A 14040-nucleotide genomic window follows, 5' to 3' on the forward strand; every position below is an offset into this window, starting at 1 on the left:
TGGTAATATTCTGGCCTCCAAGACTTCAGGAAAGAAAAAGAATTCACAGTTCCATCTTACATCCTCTTAATTATAAAGAAGCACTTAGCTACTGATATATTTAAAGATATATCTTCAAGTCTCAAAATACCTGACTCTAGTGTGATAATTTACTTATAATAAAATGAAATTACAGTTATATGTATTATATGCCAGTGATAAGAGTGCCAATAACTATGAGTGAATGAATCCTTTAAAATCAAACCAAAACAAAACTTCCTGACAGGGAAACAGAGTTGGCTATACACCCATTTAAGATTTTGTCCTGTTCCTTCATTCCAATTTATAATCCACTTTTAGTTAGTACCCAATATCTTTCCCAAGTAGTACTAGTAAATTATATGAGCTCTTTTTTAAAAAAAAAATCCTTACAATATAGAGAAGAGATTTTTAGATTTAAGTAGAAGTTAAAAGATCTAGCATTATGTTAATTTATTTTATGATACTAATTAGTTATTATCTGAAGTAAATAGCATAAATAGGACAATTTCAGTTGACCTTAAGATCACTAACAAATTAGGAAAAAGGTATTAATGAACCAAAATAATCTGGATCAATCAGAACCTACAATAGAAAAAAATTTATTGGGGACTGGCCTGTGGTGCAATGATTAAGGCATGGCCTACAGCACTCGCATCTCATATGGACACCAATTCTAGTCCTGGCTGTTCCACTTTTGATCTAGGTCCCTGCTAATGTACCTGGTAAAGCAGTGGAAGATGGCCCCAGTATGTGGGCTCCAGAACCTACGTGGGAGACCTGGAAGAAGATCCTGACTCCTGGCTTCAGCTTCACCCAGCCCTGGTTGTTATGGACACTTGGAAAGTGAACTGGCAGATGGAAGATATCTCTCTCTGTCTCTTCTCTCTTTCTGTAACTTCACCTTTCAAGTAAATAATTTTTTTTCAAAGATTTATTTTTATTTACTTGAAAGACGGAGCCACACAGAGAGGCAGAGACACATAAAGAGGTCTTCCACCTGCTGGTTCATTCCCCAGATTGCCGCAACAGTCGGAGCTGAGCCAAACTGAAGCCAGGAGCCAGGAGCTTCCTCTGGATCTCCCATGAGGCTGCAGGGCCCCAAGGACTGGGACCATCTTCTGCTGCTTTCCCAGGTGCATTAGCAGGGAGCTAGATCGGAAGTGGGACCGGCGCCCATTTGGGTTGCCAGCGCTGCAGGTTTAACCCGCTGCACCACAGTGCCGGCCCCAATAAATAAATCTTAAAGAATTGAAAAACATTTTATTGAGTAGTCTTTAATAAAAAGACAAAGGATGTCACTTGATTATGAAGCATGGCACCCTCCATCAGAGCTAACATCTCTAAATCCAAAGGAAAAGGAAGAAAGTTAACAGTGAGAACTTTGGTCATTTGAGAAGGCTGCCCCTTAGATGGAAGAACACATTCATAGCTAAAACCTTGATCTGGGAGGGAATGGATAAGAAATCATCCTTTTGTCCTCCAAACCCACCCACCTCATTGAGGTGCCTGCCATTGGCCAAACTCACCAGAAACCAGAGGGCAAGGAAGGTTGGGGGTTAGTGAAGGCTGGGGGTTAGAGAAGGTAGAGGTCAATCTCCTGGGGCATAGCAAGGCACGCAAGAGGGGATGGTGTATCTGGAGAAGCAAATGGAGACCAGCCAGCCAGCAGCTTGCCCCAGAAATTCCATTTTCAATAGTATTATCTTCCCAGATACTGAGGCAAAATGCAGGCATGAACTCTTTAACTAATTTTCTATATTTGCATAGATTGAAAAGGTCAGTTATGGAACCATTTATAAAATAAAGTTGCTACATACATGTCTGTTACAAATATAAAGGCACCAACATGCAGAGTTGTTCATGGCTAAGATTTATTGAGTACTACATGCAAGGAAGTTTTCTAAAGATTTTTCTTAATAGGGATTTGCTCACATAATGCTTAGTGGAAAGTACTATCATCCTCTCCTCCTCCTACTCCTCTTCCTCCTTCTCCCTTCTTTTTCTTTCACAAGGAAGTGAATTGAACACTACAAAGTTTGCCTCGGATTAGTAAGTGGCAGAGCTAGGATTCTAACTCAAGAAATCCGTCTCCAAAGCACTTGCCCCTAATTATATCCCTGCACCAAGTCCATGCTATTAGCACAGATGTCTGTTGCTTAGTTTTGGAGTAATAATTGCCCAATTGGCAAACTACTTGTTCTGAAAGAGATGACCCACTTCTCAAATTCTGCACAACATCTGAGAATCATAATTCAAGATGTTTTTGTGTTGAAATTTAGCCAACTATCTCTTCAGTTATGACTGGGCCAGTCACATCCCCTCTCTAACCTCATTAGTGTCTTGCTGATTCACTCACCAGATCAGATGTAACACATGTTTTGTAAGCTTTAGTACCATCCATCTGAAATACCACACAGCTCCTTGATTTAACTGTAACACTATGAAGATATCGTGCATCAAATATGATTCTAACAGAAATATGTGGCAATACTTTCAAGGGGAAAAATCTAAGTTTCCCATTTAACAGAATAAAGAAAATTGTAATTTTATAAGAGAAAGGATAATTTCGTTAAACTTTGATAGTAAAATTAGGAATTACACACAATCTCATATAATTTATTTCTTTACTTGAAAGTCAGTTTGGAAATACTTTCTCCCCTGATTAAATTAGTCAAACAAAACATCTAAACTTTAACCCATCTAAATTTATCAGAGAAATTTAATATATAAAATAAGATTAATAAGCTAAGAAAGTTGTTTTTCAAAAAGAAATCAACAAAGAAGTGAATTTTAAAATGTGGACCATAATATTTATTGACATTCTAAAACTATTTCAAGTTAAATTGATATCGTGTGAATTCTATGACGGATTAACCATTAAAGGTTATAAGGCAGATTAGCCATTATAAAGATAGCAAATGTTTCTCTTACCTATTTTTACCTCCCTGTCTGATGAAGATGCAGATGCCTTTGGTAATTGAGGTGGCTAAGGGAAGGTGAAGATGATTCGGAGCCCCTGGCTTTGAGAGCTCTGTATGTTGGTGTAGGGGATTAAATCAGAAAGTTAACATTCACTGGAGAGAATGAATGTTGTCAAAAAGATTTTATTCGTATGAATTCAATCAACCCTCCCTGCCATCCTTCAGGTGAGGTATCCGTATTTCTACCTATAAAAGCCTTGATGTTCTTTTTGTTCAGTTGTGGTTTCTGACCTGACATCTTAGAAATACTGATGTTTGGGAGGGGTAAAGCAGCATGGTTGAGGGCGGATAATCACTGAAGGCTCTGTGGCTTTTTTTTTTTTTTTTTTTTTTTTGACAGGCAAGCAGAGTGGACAATGAGAGAGAGAGACAAAGAGAAAGGTCTTCCTTTGCCGTTGGTTCACCCTCCAATGGCCACTGCGGCGGGCTGATCCAAAGCTGGGAGCCCAAGGACTTGGGCCATCCTCCACTACACTCCTGGGCCACAGCAGAGAGCTGGCCTGGAAGAGGGGCAACCGGGACAGAATCCAGCGCCCTGGCCGGGACTAGAACCTGGGTTGCCTGCACAGCAAGGTGGAGGGTTGGCCTATTGAGCCACGGCGCCGGCCAGTTCTGTGGCTTTCTAAAGACAGCTTTAGCTACCCAAGAACACTCTAACTGGATGTTAGAGACTCAAGAGCAAGGACAATGTGGGTACACTTCTCAAAGCCAAGCACACCTTTCTCTTAATAACATGTATAAATTTGTGCAACACATTAGGCTTTAGTCTCCTTCTTGGTAAAATGGGTATTATGATAATAAAATCTAATATATGATGTCACAAACAATTTTTTATTTAGTTTTTAAGATTTATTTTATTTATTTGAAAAGCAGAGTTACAGAGAGAGAGAGGGAGAGACAGAGACAGAGAGGTCTTCCATCTGCTGGTTCACTCCCCAGATGGTCACAATGGCCGCAGGTGGGCTAATCCAAAGCCAAGAGCCAAGAGCTTCTTCTGGGTCTCCCACATGGGTGCAGGAGCCCAAGGACTTGGACCATCTTTTGCTGTTTTCCCTGGTCCATCAGAAGAGAGCTGGATCAGAAATGGAGCATCCAGGACTTGAACTGGCACACATATGGGATGCTGGCATCACAGGCAGCAATTTTACCCTCTACACTACAGCACCAGCCCTGAGCACCGCATTATTATAAAAGTGTAAGTATGCATGTGTGCATCTATCTCTAGAAAGGGATAAAATCACTTAATAATTGTTAATTTTTATGATTATTACCTCTGATTTGGGGGTTAAATGTTTTACCTAGAAATGTTTGTTTTTTTATTTTTAGGAAATGCAAATTTAATGAATTCCAGAGAGGGATGTGACTAGTTCTGCAAGGTTTTAAGTCTTTTTCTTCTTCTTTTTCTTTTTTTTCCAGAAACTTTTTATTTAAAGATACAAACTTCATGAATTTCCTAAGTACAACTTTAGAAAAACAGTAATTCTTCTCACTATACTTGCCCTCTCACCCATACTGCCACCCCTCTTCCTCCTCCCTCTCCTATTCCCATTCTTATTTTTTACTAATATCTATTTTCAATTAACTTTATACACACATGATTATACTCTATACTAAGTAAAGAGTTCAACAAATAGTATGAAAAGAAAACTGTCCCTCCACAGTCGAGATAAGGGCTTAAAAATGTTTTATAATACTCTTTAGGTTATGTAATTTGATTAAGCAAATACTAAAAATATTTACTGGAAAAATGTACACATTCAATACTACAGGATTGTTATTGATTGCTAAAGCAGATTCAAAATTATAATTTTTATAGAATCATGAACAGAAAATTAGAATTAATAAACTTCCCCAAAAACCATATAAGAGGGAATTGCCAACTTAACGCCTATTATCCCAGAATACTATAGTGTGCATTTCTCATAAACAAGGGCATTTTCCTACACAATCATAATAACTAAAATAAAATGTCACAACGAATACATCACTAAAACTTAATCCTCAGACTCTATTTAAATTTCAGCAATTGTTATAATAATGACCTTTGTACAAAAGAATACAACCTAGAATCACATCATGTGTTTCTTTTTTTTTTAAAAAAAAGCTTTCTATTCAAATAAAGAGGAACAGATTTCATGTACTTCATAGATAAAATACTAAGTAGGTAATTATACTTCCCTCTCTCCCTCCCTTGCTCAATCCCAACTACTTCCTTCTTTTCTTTTTTTTTTCCTTTAATTTTTCTAATAATATAATTTCCATTTGGTTTATACTCACATACTTAAAACACAACTAACCATAATGTTCAACAAGTAAAAGCATATAGGAGTATACACAAGGGCTAAACACAATAATCAAATCATAAGATGTCAGTTTCATCTTATATATTGAGGTTTTTTATATTCTTTATTAACTGTCACATATCAGATAAAACATATGATATTTGTCTTTTTGGGACTGGCTTATTTCACTAAACATAATGGTTTCCATTTGCATCCATTTTGTTGCAAAAGACAGGATTTCATTTTTTATGTCTGAGTAGTACTCCAAGGTGTGTGTGTGTGTGTATGTGTATGTTGTGTATGTTGTGTGTATATATATATATATATATATATATATACACACCACATTTTCTTTTTTTTAAGGTGGTAGAGTTTGTGTGACATATTTTTTATTTTTATTTAGGGAATACAAACTTCATATACTTCATATATACAAATTTAGGAACATAGTGATTCTTTCCATCTTACCTCCTTCCCACCAATGCTCCCACCCTTTTTCCTCCTCCCTCTCCCACTTCCATTCTTATCTTGTGAGTATAAAGTTAACTGAAAATAGATGTTTGTAAAAAAAGAAAATCATGCATTTATTGTTGTATCTCTTAGTCTCTTTCCACTGCAACAATCTTCTCAGTCTAACTTTGGTTATCATGCCCTTGGCACTGAAAACTCTAGCTACTTTGTAGAATGCTCTCAATTTGCATTTGTCTGATGTTTTCTTATGATTACATTTGGGCTGTGCATCTTCGGCAGGAATATCACAGAAGTCATGCTGTGTTGCATCCTTAGTACTGCTTTCACTGGTTTCCCTATTAAACCAGCTTACTTTGATCATTAGATTGAGGCAGAGTCTGCACAACTTCACTGTAAAGTTAGTTTTCCCTTTTATAATCAGTATTCTGAGGCCAACACCTTGAAATTGTGGTATCACTCCAGTCCTCAAATTGTCAATGTATTCATTTATTAATTCGTAACCTGAATGGACTTATGATTTCCAATGTTATCCAACCAGCTATCATCCCTCACTGTCATCATATTTATTTTAATGTCTATATTGTCCTTACTTGGGCCATGCAGGGACAACTATCCCCTTTAGCATCGTCACCCTCTTTAGGTTCTGAGTCACATCCTCCCTTGCCACCTCCCTCCATCTGGACTGCCCTCATAGCTACCCTCTCACCCACTAGGGCTGTGGTACCCTGATCTATTCTATCCTATATTTTTCCCCAGGCTACCTTGCTCTGCTCCAAATGGTGTTAGGACTGAAGTATTCAGCAAGGGCACAGGAAGGCAAGTGGAGGAAGAAATGGAGAAAGAAGAAGGAGGGGAAAAAGAGCCAAATTACAGTGTCACAAAACATGATAGCTATAAAATTCTGCAACTTAAAAGTTTTTTCCCTCATTTTTCTCAGTTTCATATAGTGAAACAATTAAGGAATTTGTAGGCAATTCATGCCTCAATTTGAGCAGACAGGTCAGATTTTACCTCCAAAATTCTTTTAAATAAGTCATCATATGATCACCTGTGAGGGCTTCCTGGGTGTGCAGCAGAGAGAACATCGAGGGAGGATCCAGTCACGCTATGGAGCGAAAACGAATGATGGATTTCTGAAAAGCTTTCAGAAGCTTGCAGGATGCAATTTAAAATGTCTGTTCACTAAAGATAAAATAATAGAGTGTGGAATGAATCAAAGTTCTTTTTGATTATGAGGGAAAAACATTTCCTTTTAAGGTTATAGAACTGTTATGGTAAAACTATCTTGGGAACTGTAGTTTTCACTCTTCAGGTGTAAACTTTAACCCTAATCTGTCCTCAGTGAGATGCCTGCTACTGAAGCAACTTGTCTGTACACTTTTTGGAAATATCCAGACAGGAAGGGGCACAACCAGCAGAGCTCAGTCTCCTCAAGACTCCAACTGTGTGAAGGATTCACAGGGCTCTCTGGCATTCTAACACCTGCATGGCTTTTTGTGCAATCTTTCCTCTTGCTGTCTTACATGAATTCTCACGCTAGAAATCATCTTATGTTTCTCCTTCTCTCCATTAATTGGAAGTTAACTAATCTGATTATATAGACCATCCATTTAGTGACTATTTTGTTTTCTTCTGGATATCATTCCAAACAGCAAGAAACATGTAATTGTAAATGAATGAAAGAATGAATGGATCAACTAACCAATCCATTAATTCAAGTACCTGGCATTAACTCCACCTAAAAAGAATTAGCAACCCTAAAAGTATTTAAGATTTTTTTTTAATTTTAAAAAAGCTCTTATTTTTAAGATTATATTTTGATTTTTCACAGATTTTTAATCTAAAAGCAATTTTCTCTTATATATACAATTGAATGTAAGAAAATCATCATGACATTCTTGGGAAATTCATAGCTGTATTTGCAGAGGCTGACCTGCAATTGCTTTGGCAAATGAGATTTCCCCTATTTGTAAAAGTGAAGGAACAATTTTAAAATCTAACAGTCCACTCTGCCCCTAAGAAATTGCTTCAACATCATCAGAAATTTGACATCATTAATGGAAAAGCATTACTGATGTCTCAAGGCAAATACAAAGGTTCACCGATCTTAGAATTTGCCTACTTTCCTATTGCGTTTGCGCTACACCGGTTATCTTTAGAAGTTCAACAAATCTTAAAAGTGTTATTATGTAGGTGACAAGCAGAAGATCTTTCAGAACAGCATCAGCAAAAGCTGTTTTGAGATAACGCTGCTTCTCCTTCTGAAGACTAACCCTGCATTCATTTAGAAAGTGCAATGTGCAGTAATACAACATCACTGACTTCAACAAGGGTTGAAAAAGAAGATTTTACATAAAAACATTGAAAATGTAACAAGAACTACTTTGCTCTTTTCTTTCTTTGTACATGTGTTATTTTTCTATCAGTCACAACTAATAATAATGATTGCACCAGATGATCACTTAATAAATACAACAAACACCCTTTCCCCAGTCAGATCTCTGTTTAAGACCTTCCAGTCTCTTGCTGTGCTCTTCTAGGCCAGGCACAATGTGCACAAAATCTTCGCCTTCTTTGCCATGTTCCATTCTCTCTGGCCTTCTGCCTGTCCCTGGGAAAGCCAAGTTAGCTCCTGTGTTTGTGCCTTTAATCTTACTATCTGTCTGCATGGAACTACTGATAGAATAAAGTGTGCTTTGATGGATGATATCTTCGTATCAACTCCTCCCACATCAAATAAATATGCACTGTTGGCCAACAGAATGTTTTCTGTGCAAATGTTACTTTGAATGAAGTCCCCTCCGACATCTTCCAACAGGGTTGCTGCTCCAGTATGGAAGGTCTGGAATCTACTGTTTGAAGAGCTTCCCTAGATGTCCACGTGACTGGCTCTGCACTTGTCAAGGCCCAGGTGCAATGTCAATCCTTCAGAGAGACATCAGGTCCCATGCCTTTGCATGCTAATCACATTGTCACCAACAATGTTACTTACTATATTGTATTTTGTTTATAGCACTATTACTATATGAGATGAACTTACTTTCATTTGTATTCTCCTATTAGATTATCAGCAGTTTGAAAGCAGAACTTATGCCTGTTTTGACTCTACCACTTGCTTACTTCTTGGAATAATGCCTGATACATAGCAGGCAATTCAAAAACTCTCTGTTGGAACCAGAATTGTGGCATACCAGGTAAAGTTGCTGCCTGAGATGCCAGCATCCCACAGGGACGTTGGTTCAAACCCCAGATTCTCTACTTCAAATTTAGTTTTCTGCTAATGGCCTGGGAAAAGCAGTGGAAGATGGCCTAAGTGCTTGGGTCCCTGAAATTCATGTGGGAGACCTAGAAGAAGCTCCTGGATCCCCACTTTGGTTTCGCCCAGCCCTGACTGTTGTGGCTATCTAGGGAGTGAACCAGCAGATGGAAGATCGATCTCTCTGTCTCTCTGTAACTCTGAATTTCAAATAAATAAATAAAGGTTTTAGAAAAATCTCTCGGCTGCAATGTTTGGGTGCCACAGAAGGTTCCGACCTCAGTAAGGAAAGCTAACCTCCTTTCTTCTTTTTCTTAGATGCTGAGATGAATCGTCACCTGTATGTTTGGCTTTTTAGACATCCATATGTTAATGGTTTCCCCCAGTGTCACATCCATCTCTATTCTCATCAATTTAGACAGAAACGTCTGGACACAAAGCTGTGGGTTTTTAGACAAAACAGAAGTCATATTCTCCATCATCTGTTAAAGAAAAATTGGTCGAGGAGATACTGTCATAGAGACACCTGAATACTTTCGTAACACAAAGCACTATAGAAATATATGGAGGACCTGAATAAGGAGTACCAAACACTTGATGAGTGTTTGCAGCGGATCTCTGTGAATGATGGAGGCCGAAAGTCCTTGACCCGAAGACATGCTGAGTTGGCACCGCTTGCAGCCATATACCAAGAAATACTGGAAGTGCAACAAACAATTGAAGAATTAGAATCAATGTGTAAAAGTCTAAATATACAAGATGAAAAGCAGTTACAAGCGCTTGCACTGGAAGAAAGGCAAACCATTGATGAAAAAATCAACATGTTATACTCTGAGCTTTTCCAGAATCTAGTACCAAAGGAGAAATATGACAAAAATGATGTTATTTTAGAGGTGATATCTGGAAGAACTACTGGAGGTGATATCTGCCAACAGTTTACCCGAGAAATATTTGACATGTACCAAAACTATTCATGTTATAAACACTGGAAATTTGAACTTCTGAATTATACACCAGCAGAATATGGTGGACTACATCATGCCGCCACTCGAATTTCTGGTGACAGTGTCTATAAGCATTTGAAGTATGAAGGTGGGATTCACCGAGTTCAGCGAATCCCTGAGGTGGGCCTGTCATCAAAGATGCAGCATATTCACACAGGGACGATGTCTGTCATCATCCTTCCTCAATCGGATGAGGTAGATGTGAAAGTGGATCCCAAAGATTTGCGAATATATACATTTCGAGCCAAAGGAGCAGAAGGGCAGCATGTTAATACAACAGACAGTGCTGTCAGACTTGTGCATATCCCCACAGGACTAGTAGTAGAATGCCAACAAGAACGCTCACAGATAAAAAATAAGGAAATAGCTTTGCGTGTGTTGAGAGCTAGACTCTATCAGCAGATTATTGAGAAAGACAAGTGTCAACAACAAAGTGCTAGAAAACTGCAGGTGGGACCCAGAGCCCAGTCAGGGAGAATTCGGACATATAATTTCACCCAGCATAGAGTCACTGAACACAGGATATCATATGAAGTTCGTGACATTAAGGAATTTTTATGTGGTGAGAAGTGCCTGGATCAGCTAATTCAGAGACTCCTTCAATCAGCAAATGAAGAAGCCATCGTTGAAATTCTAGATGAAAACCTCAAATCAGCTAAATAAATGTTAATTTATTGCTTATTAAAAAAAAGAAAAATCTCTCTGATGAATGCATAAAATAGAATATCATTACTTCACAGAATTGCATGCATGGCCTAGTTGGGTACATGGGACCAGATAACTCCAGCAATCATGTTTAGTTATTGTATGACAATTTTAATTGCCCTTTAAAACATATTGCTTTAGTTAAATGTTGCTCTATTTATATCCAGGTGCTTTCAAATAAAAGCAAATGAGTGCACTGGAAAACACAAAATTACATTTATTCAAGTCCAGTTTGAGGTTCAGTTAATCAGAAGAAAAAATTATTACTCTCCCATCCTTTCTCCCAGAGCTGACAAATGGCCCCATCATTCACCCTGTTCATTGCCCAAGAAAAAAATTTATACATGACCTGAGGCATAGACTTCTCAGTGTCACTCATCCCTCTACATAAGATCAGTCCTACTGATTTTGCCTCCTGAAAATCTTCCCATGGTGCCTATCAATTTCTGATGCCATCATGTTTCAATTAATATGTATTCGGTATGCTTTGTTGAATTTGGAATAGTCCCTAATTTTACTTCAAAAACCAAATTTTTCTTATTTTAGACTGAAATTTAACTTTTCATATTTTTGAGGGTCAGCGCTGTGGCATAGTGGATAAAGCCACCACCTACAGTGCCAGCATCCTATGTGGGCACTGGTTTGAGTCTCAGCTGCTACACTTCCAATTCAGCTCTCTGCTGAGGCTTTGGAAAGCAGTAGAAGATGGCCCAAGTGCTAGGGCCCCTGTACCCTCCTGGGAGATCCAGAAGAAGTTCCTGGCTCCTGGCTCCTGGCTTTGGATCAGCCCAGCTCCTGCCATTGCATCCATTTGTGGGAGTGAACCAGTGAATGGAAGATCTCTCTCTCTCTCTCTCTCTCTCTCTCTGTCTGTCTGTCTCAGCCTCTGTCTCTCTGTAACTCTGCCTTTCAAATAAATGAATAAACTTTTGAATTCTTTTTGTATTTTTGTAATATTTTAAAGAAAGAGTCATGCACAAAATCAAAGAAAATTCTAGATATCATTGTTAAAATGTACAAATCTTTTTTTTTAAGTACGTATTTATTTATCTGAAAGGCAGAGAGAAAGAGAGGAAGAGACAGAGAAAGGGATATCTTCTATCCACTGGCTCACTCTCCAAGTAGCTTCAGCAGCCAAGGTCTGAGCCAGGCTGAAACTAAGAGCCAGGAACTCTACTGGGTCTTCCTTATGGGTTGCAAGGGCCCAAGTACTTGGGTCATCTTCTGTTGCCTTCCCAGGCACATTGGCAGGGAGCTCGATTGGAGGCAGAGTAGCTGGGAATGGACTGGGACTCTAATGTGGGATGCTTGTGTTAAAAGTGGTAGCTTATCCTTCTGTGTTATTATGCCAGCCATTTTTAAAAAGTAGCAATCTTTAGGTAAATAGATATCATATAATTTTCAGATTTTAAGAAATCATATTTTAGGCCGGCGCCACGGCTCAATAGGCTAATCCTCCGCCTGCGGCGCCGGCACTCAGGGTTCTAGTCCCAGTCAGGGCGCCAGATTCTGTCCCGGTTGCCCCTCTTCCAGGCTGGCTCTCTGCTATGGCCCGGGAAGGCAGGGGAGGATGGCCCAGGTCCTTGGGCCCTACACCCGCATGGGAGACCAGGAGAAGCACTTGGCTCCTGGCTTCGGATCAGCACGGTGCACTGGCCATTGGAGGGCGAACCAACGGCAAAAGGAAGACCTTTCTCTCTCTCTCTCTCTCTCACTGTCCACTCTGCCTGTCCAAAAAAAAAAAAAAAAAAGAAATTATATTTTAATCTCCAAAATGGTCAGTGGGATCCTTGTGATACACTAGTATTCAGAGCATTTGATGGATTTTTATAAATGGTAATCAAACATAATTGTAAAAAAAAATTTTTTTAAGTAAGATTTTTTTTCTAAGAGTTATTTATTTGAAAGGTAGAGTTACAGAGAGAGGGAGAGACATCTTCCATGCACTGTTTCACTCCCCAAATGGCTGCAATGGCTAGGGCTGGGCCAGGAAGAAGTCAGGAGGCGGGGACTCCATCTAGGTCTCCCACATGGGTAGCATCCTCTGCTGCTTTTCCAGGCACATCACCAGGGAGCTGGATGAGAAGTGAAGCAGCTGAGACTAGACCTGGCACACTTATGGGATGCTGGCATTGCAGGCAGAAACTTAACCCACTGAGCCACAACATTGGGCACTAGTATAAGTTTTTCTGATTTGTTATAGATTTGGAAACTGTGAAGTTCTTGAAGATGTTCAGCTGTTGTTTGGATGTTATGTAGTATTTTAAGAATCACTGTCAAATATTCCTTAAAAAACAATTGAAAGAAGAAAATTAATTAAGGGTATCATTCGTAACAAAGGCAAGTTAGACTTTAAACAATATTGAAAGGCATAGTAATAATATGAAATTAGATGTATTATTGGGAATTCACAATGCTTAAATTATGTAATTGGTATAGTTTCATAGTACTATTCCTCTACTATAAATTATGATCAATTCTAGTTTTGTCTCCCTCCAAATTATATTTTTATGTAAAGAAAGAAATTTTGAGACCTTAATATTTGTACTATTTTTATTTCCTTGCTTTTATGGAAATTTCAAAAAAGACGGTCAGCTATTTCTAATATGAAGTTGATATAGAAAGCGATGTCCAAGTTGGATTAAGTTCTAAATTTACACGCAAATGAGTTAACAAATCAATTATTGTTATTTCAACTATTTGTGAAATGAACAAGGAGGATTTTAGAAATTGCTAACCAAATAAGAAAGTGTTCCTTTTGTCATTATGCAGAAAAATTTAGTATAAGAACACCAAAAGGTTAATATTATTTTCAACAGTTGATTTTAAAACCAGGCTGATGTGAAAAGAAACACTACAACCTGCAAGTTAAGATTTGCTGTGGTGTATAATGGAATTTGACAAGCCTGAAAAGATTTCAAGTCCTAATGAGTACTGCATGAATGCTAACAGGAATACCATGGGGAATGACTGCGCTTGCCAGAATTGGATTTGGAAGCCGCAGGAGTCATACATCCTGGCAACCAGGGGCAGCTTGTTCGTTTAGAGTTTGAGTCTTCAACAACAACAACAACAACAATATAAACAAAGGTACAAACTCAACAACATCCTGCTTTAGAATCAGACATTTTGCTACTTGGCCTTTCAGGGCACCTAGCTCTCCTGATCTGTCCCTGAAAACACAGTTCCTTAGTTCTTCTTTCTTCACCGCTGTCCTGTGGATCCCCTCCCTCGACTCTGATCATCTCACTGTGAAGTCCATGCCTGCTTCTCTCCCTTCATGTTCTCTTTTCTCCATTACTCCTGAGGAGTAATTACTT

General features: G+C 38.5%; 1 protein-coding gene across 1 annotated transcript; it reads left to right on the forward strand.

The window, feature by feature from the left end:
• The first annotated feature begins 9322 nt into the window (after positions 1–9322).
• Positions 9323–10678, forward strand: LOC133749240 (peptide chain release factor 1, mitochondrial-like). Its single transcript, XM_062178470.1, is given in 1 exon segment — positions 9323–10678. A coding segment is annotated over 1 exon segment (1341 nt). The 5' UTR covers positions 9323–9337.
• Positions 10679–14040: the final 3362 nt, after the last annotated feature.

The sequence above is a fragment of the Lepus europaeus genome, chromosome 2 (genome assembly GCF_033115175.1).
Source record: "Lepus europaeus isolate LE1 chromosome 2, mLepTim1.pri, whole genome shotgun sequence".
Classification (NCBI taxonomy): Eukaryota; Metazoa; Chordata; class Mammalia; order Lagomorpha; family Leporidae; genus Lepus; species Lepus europaeus.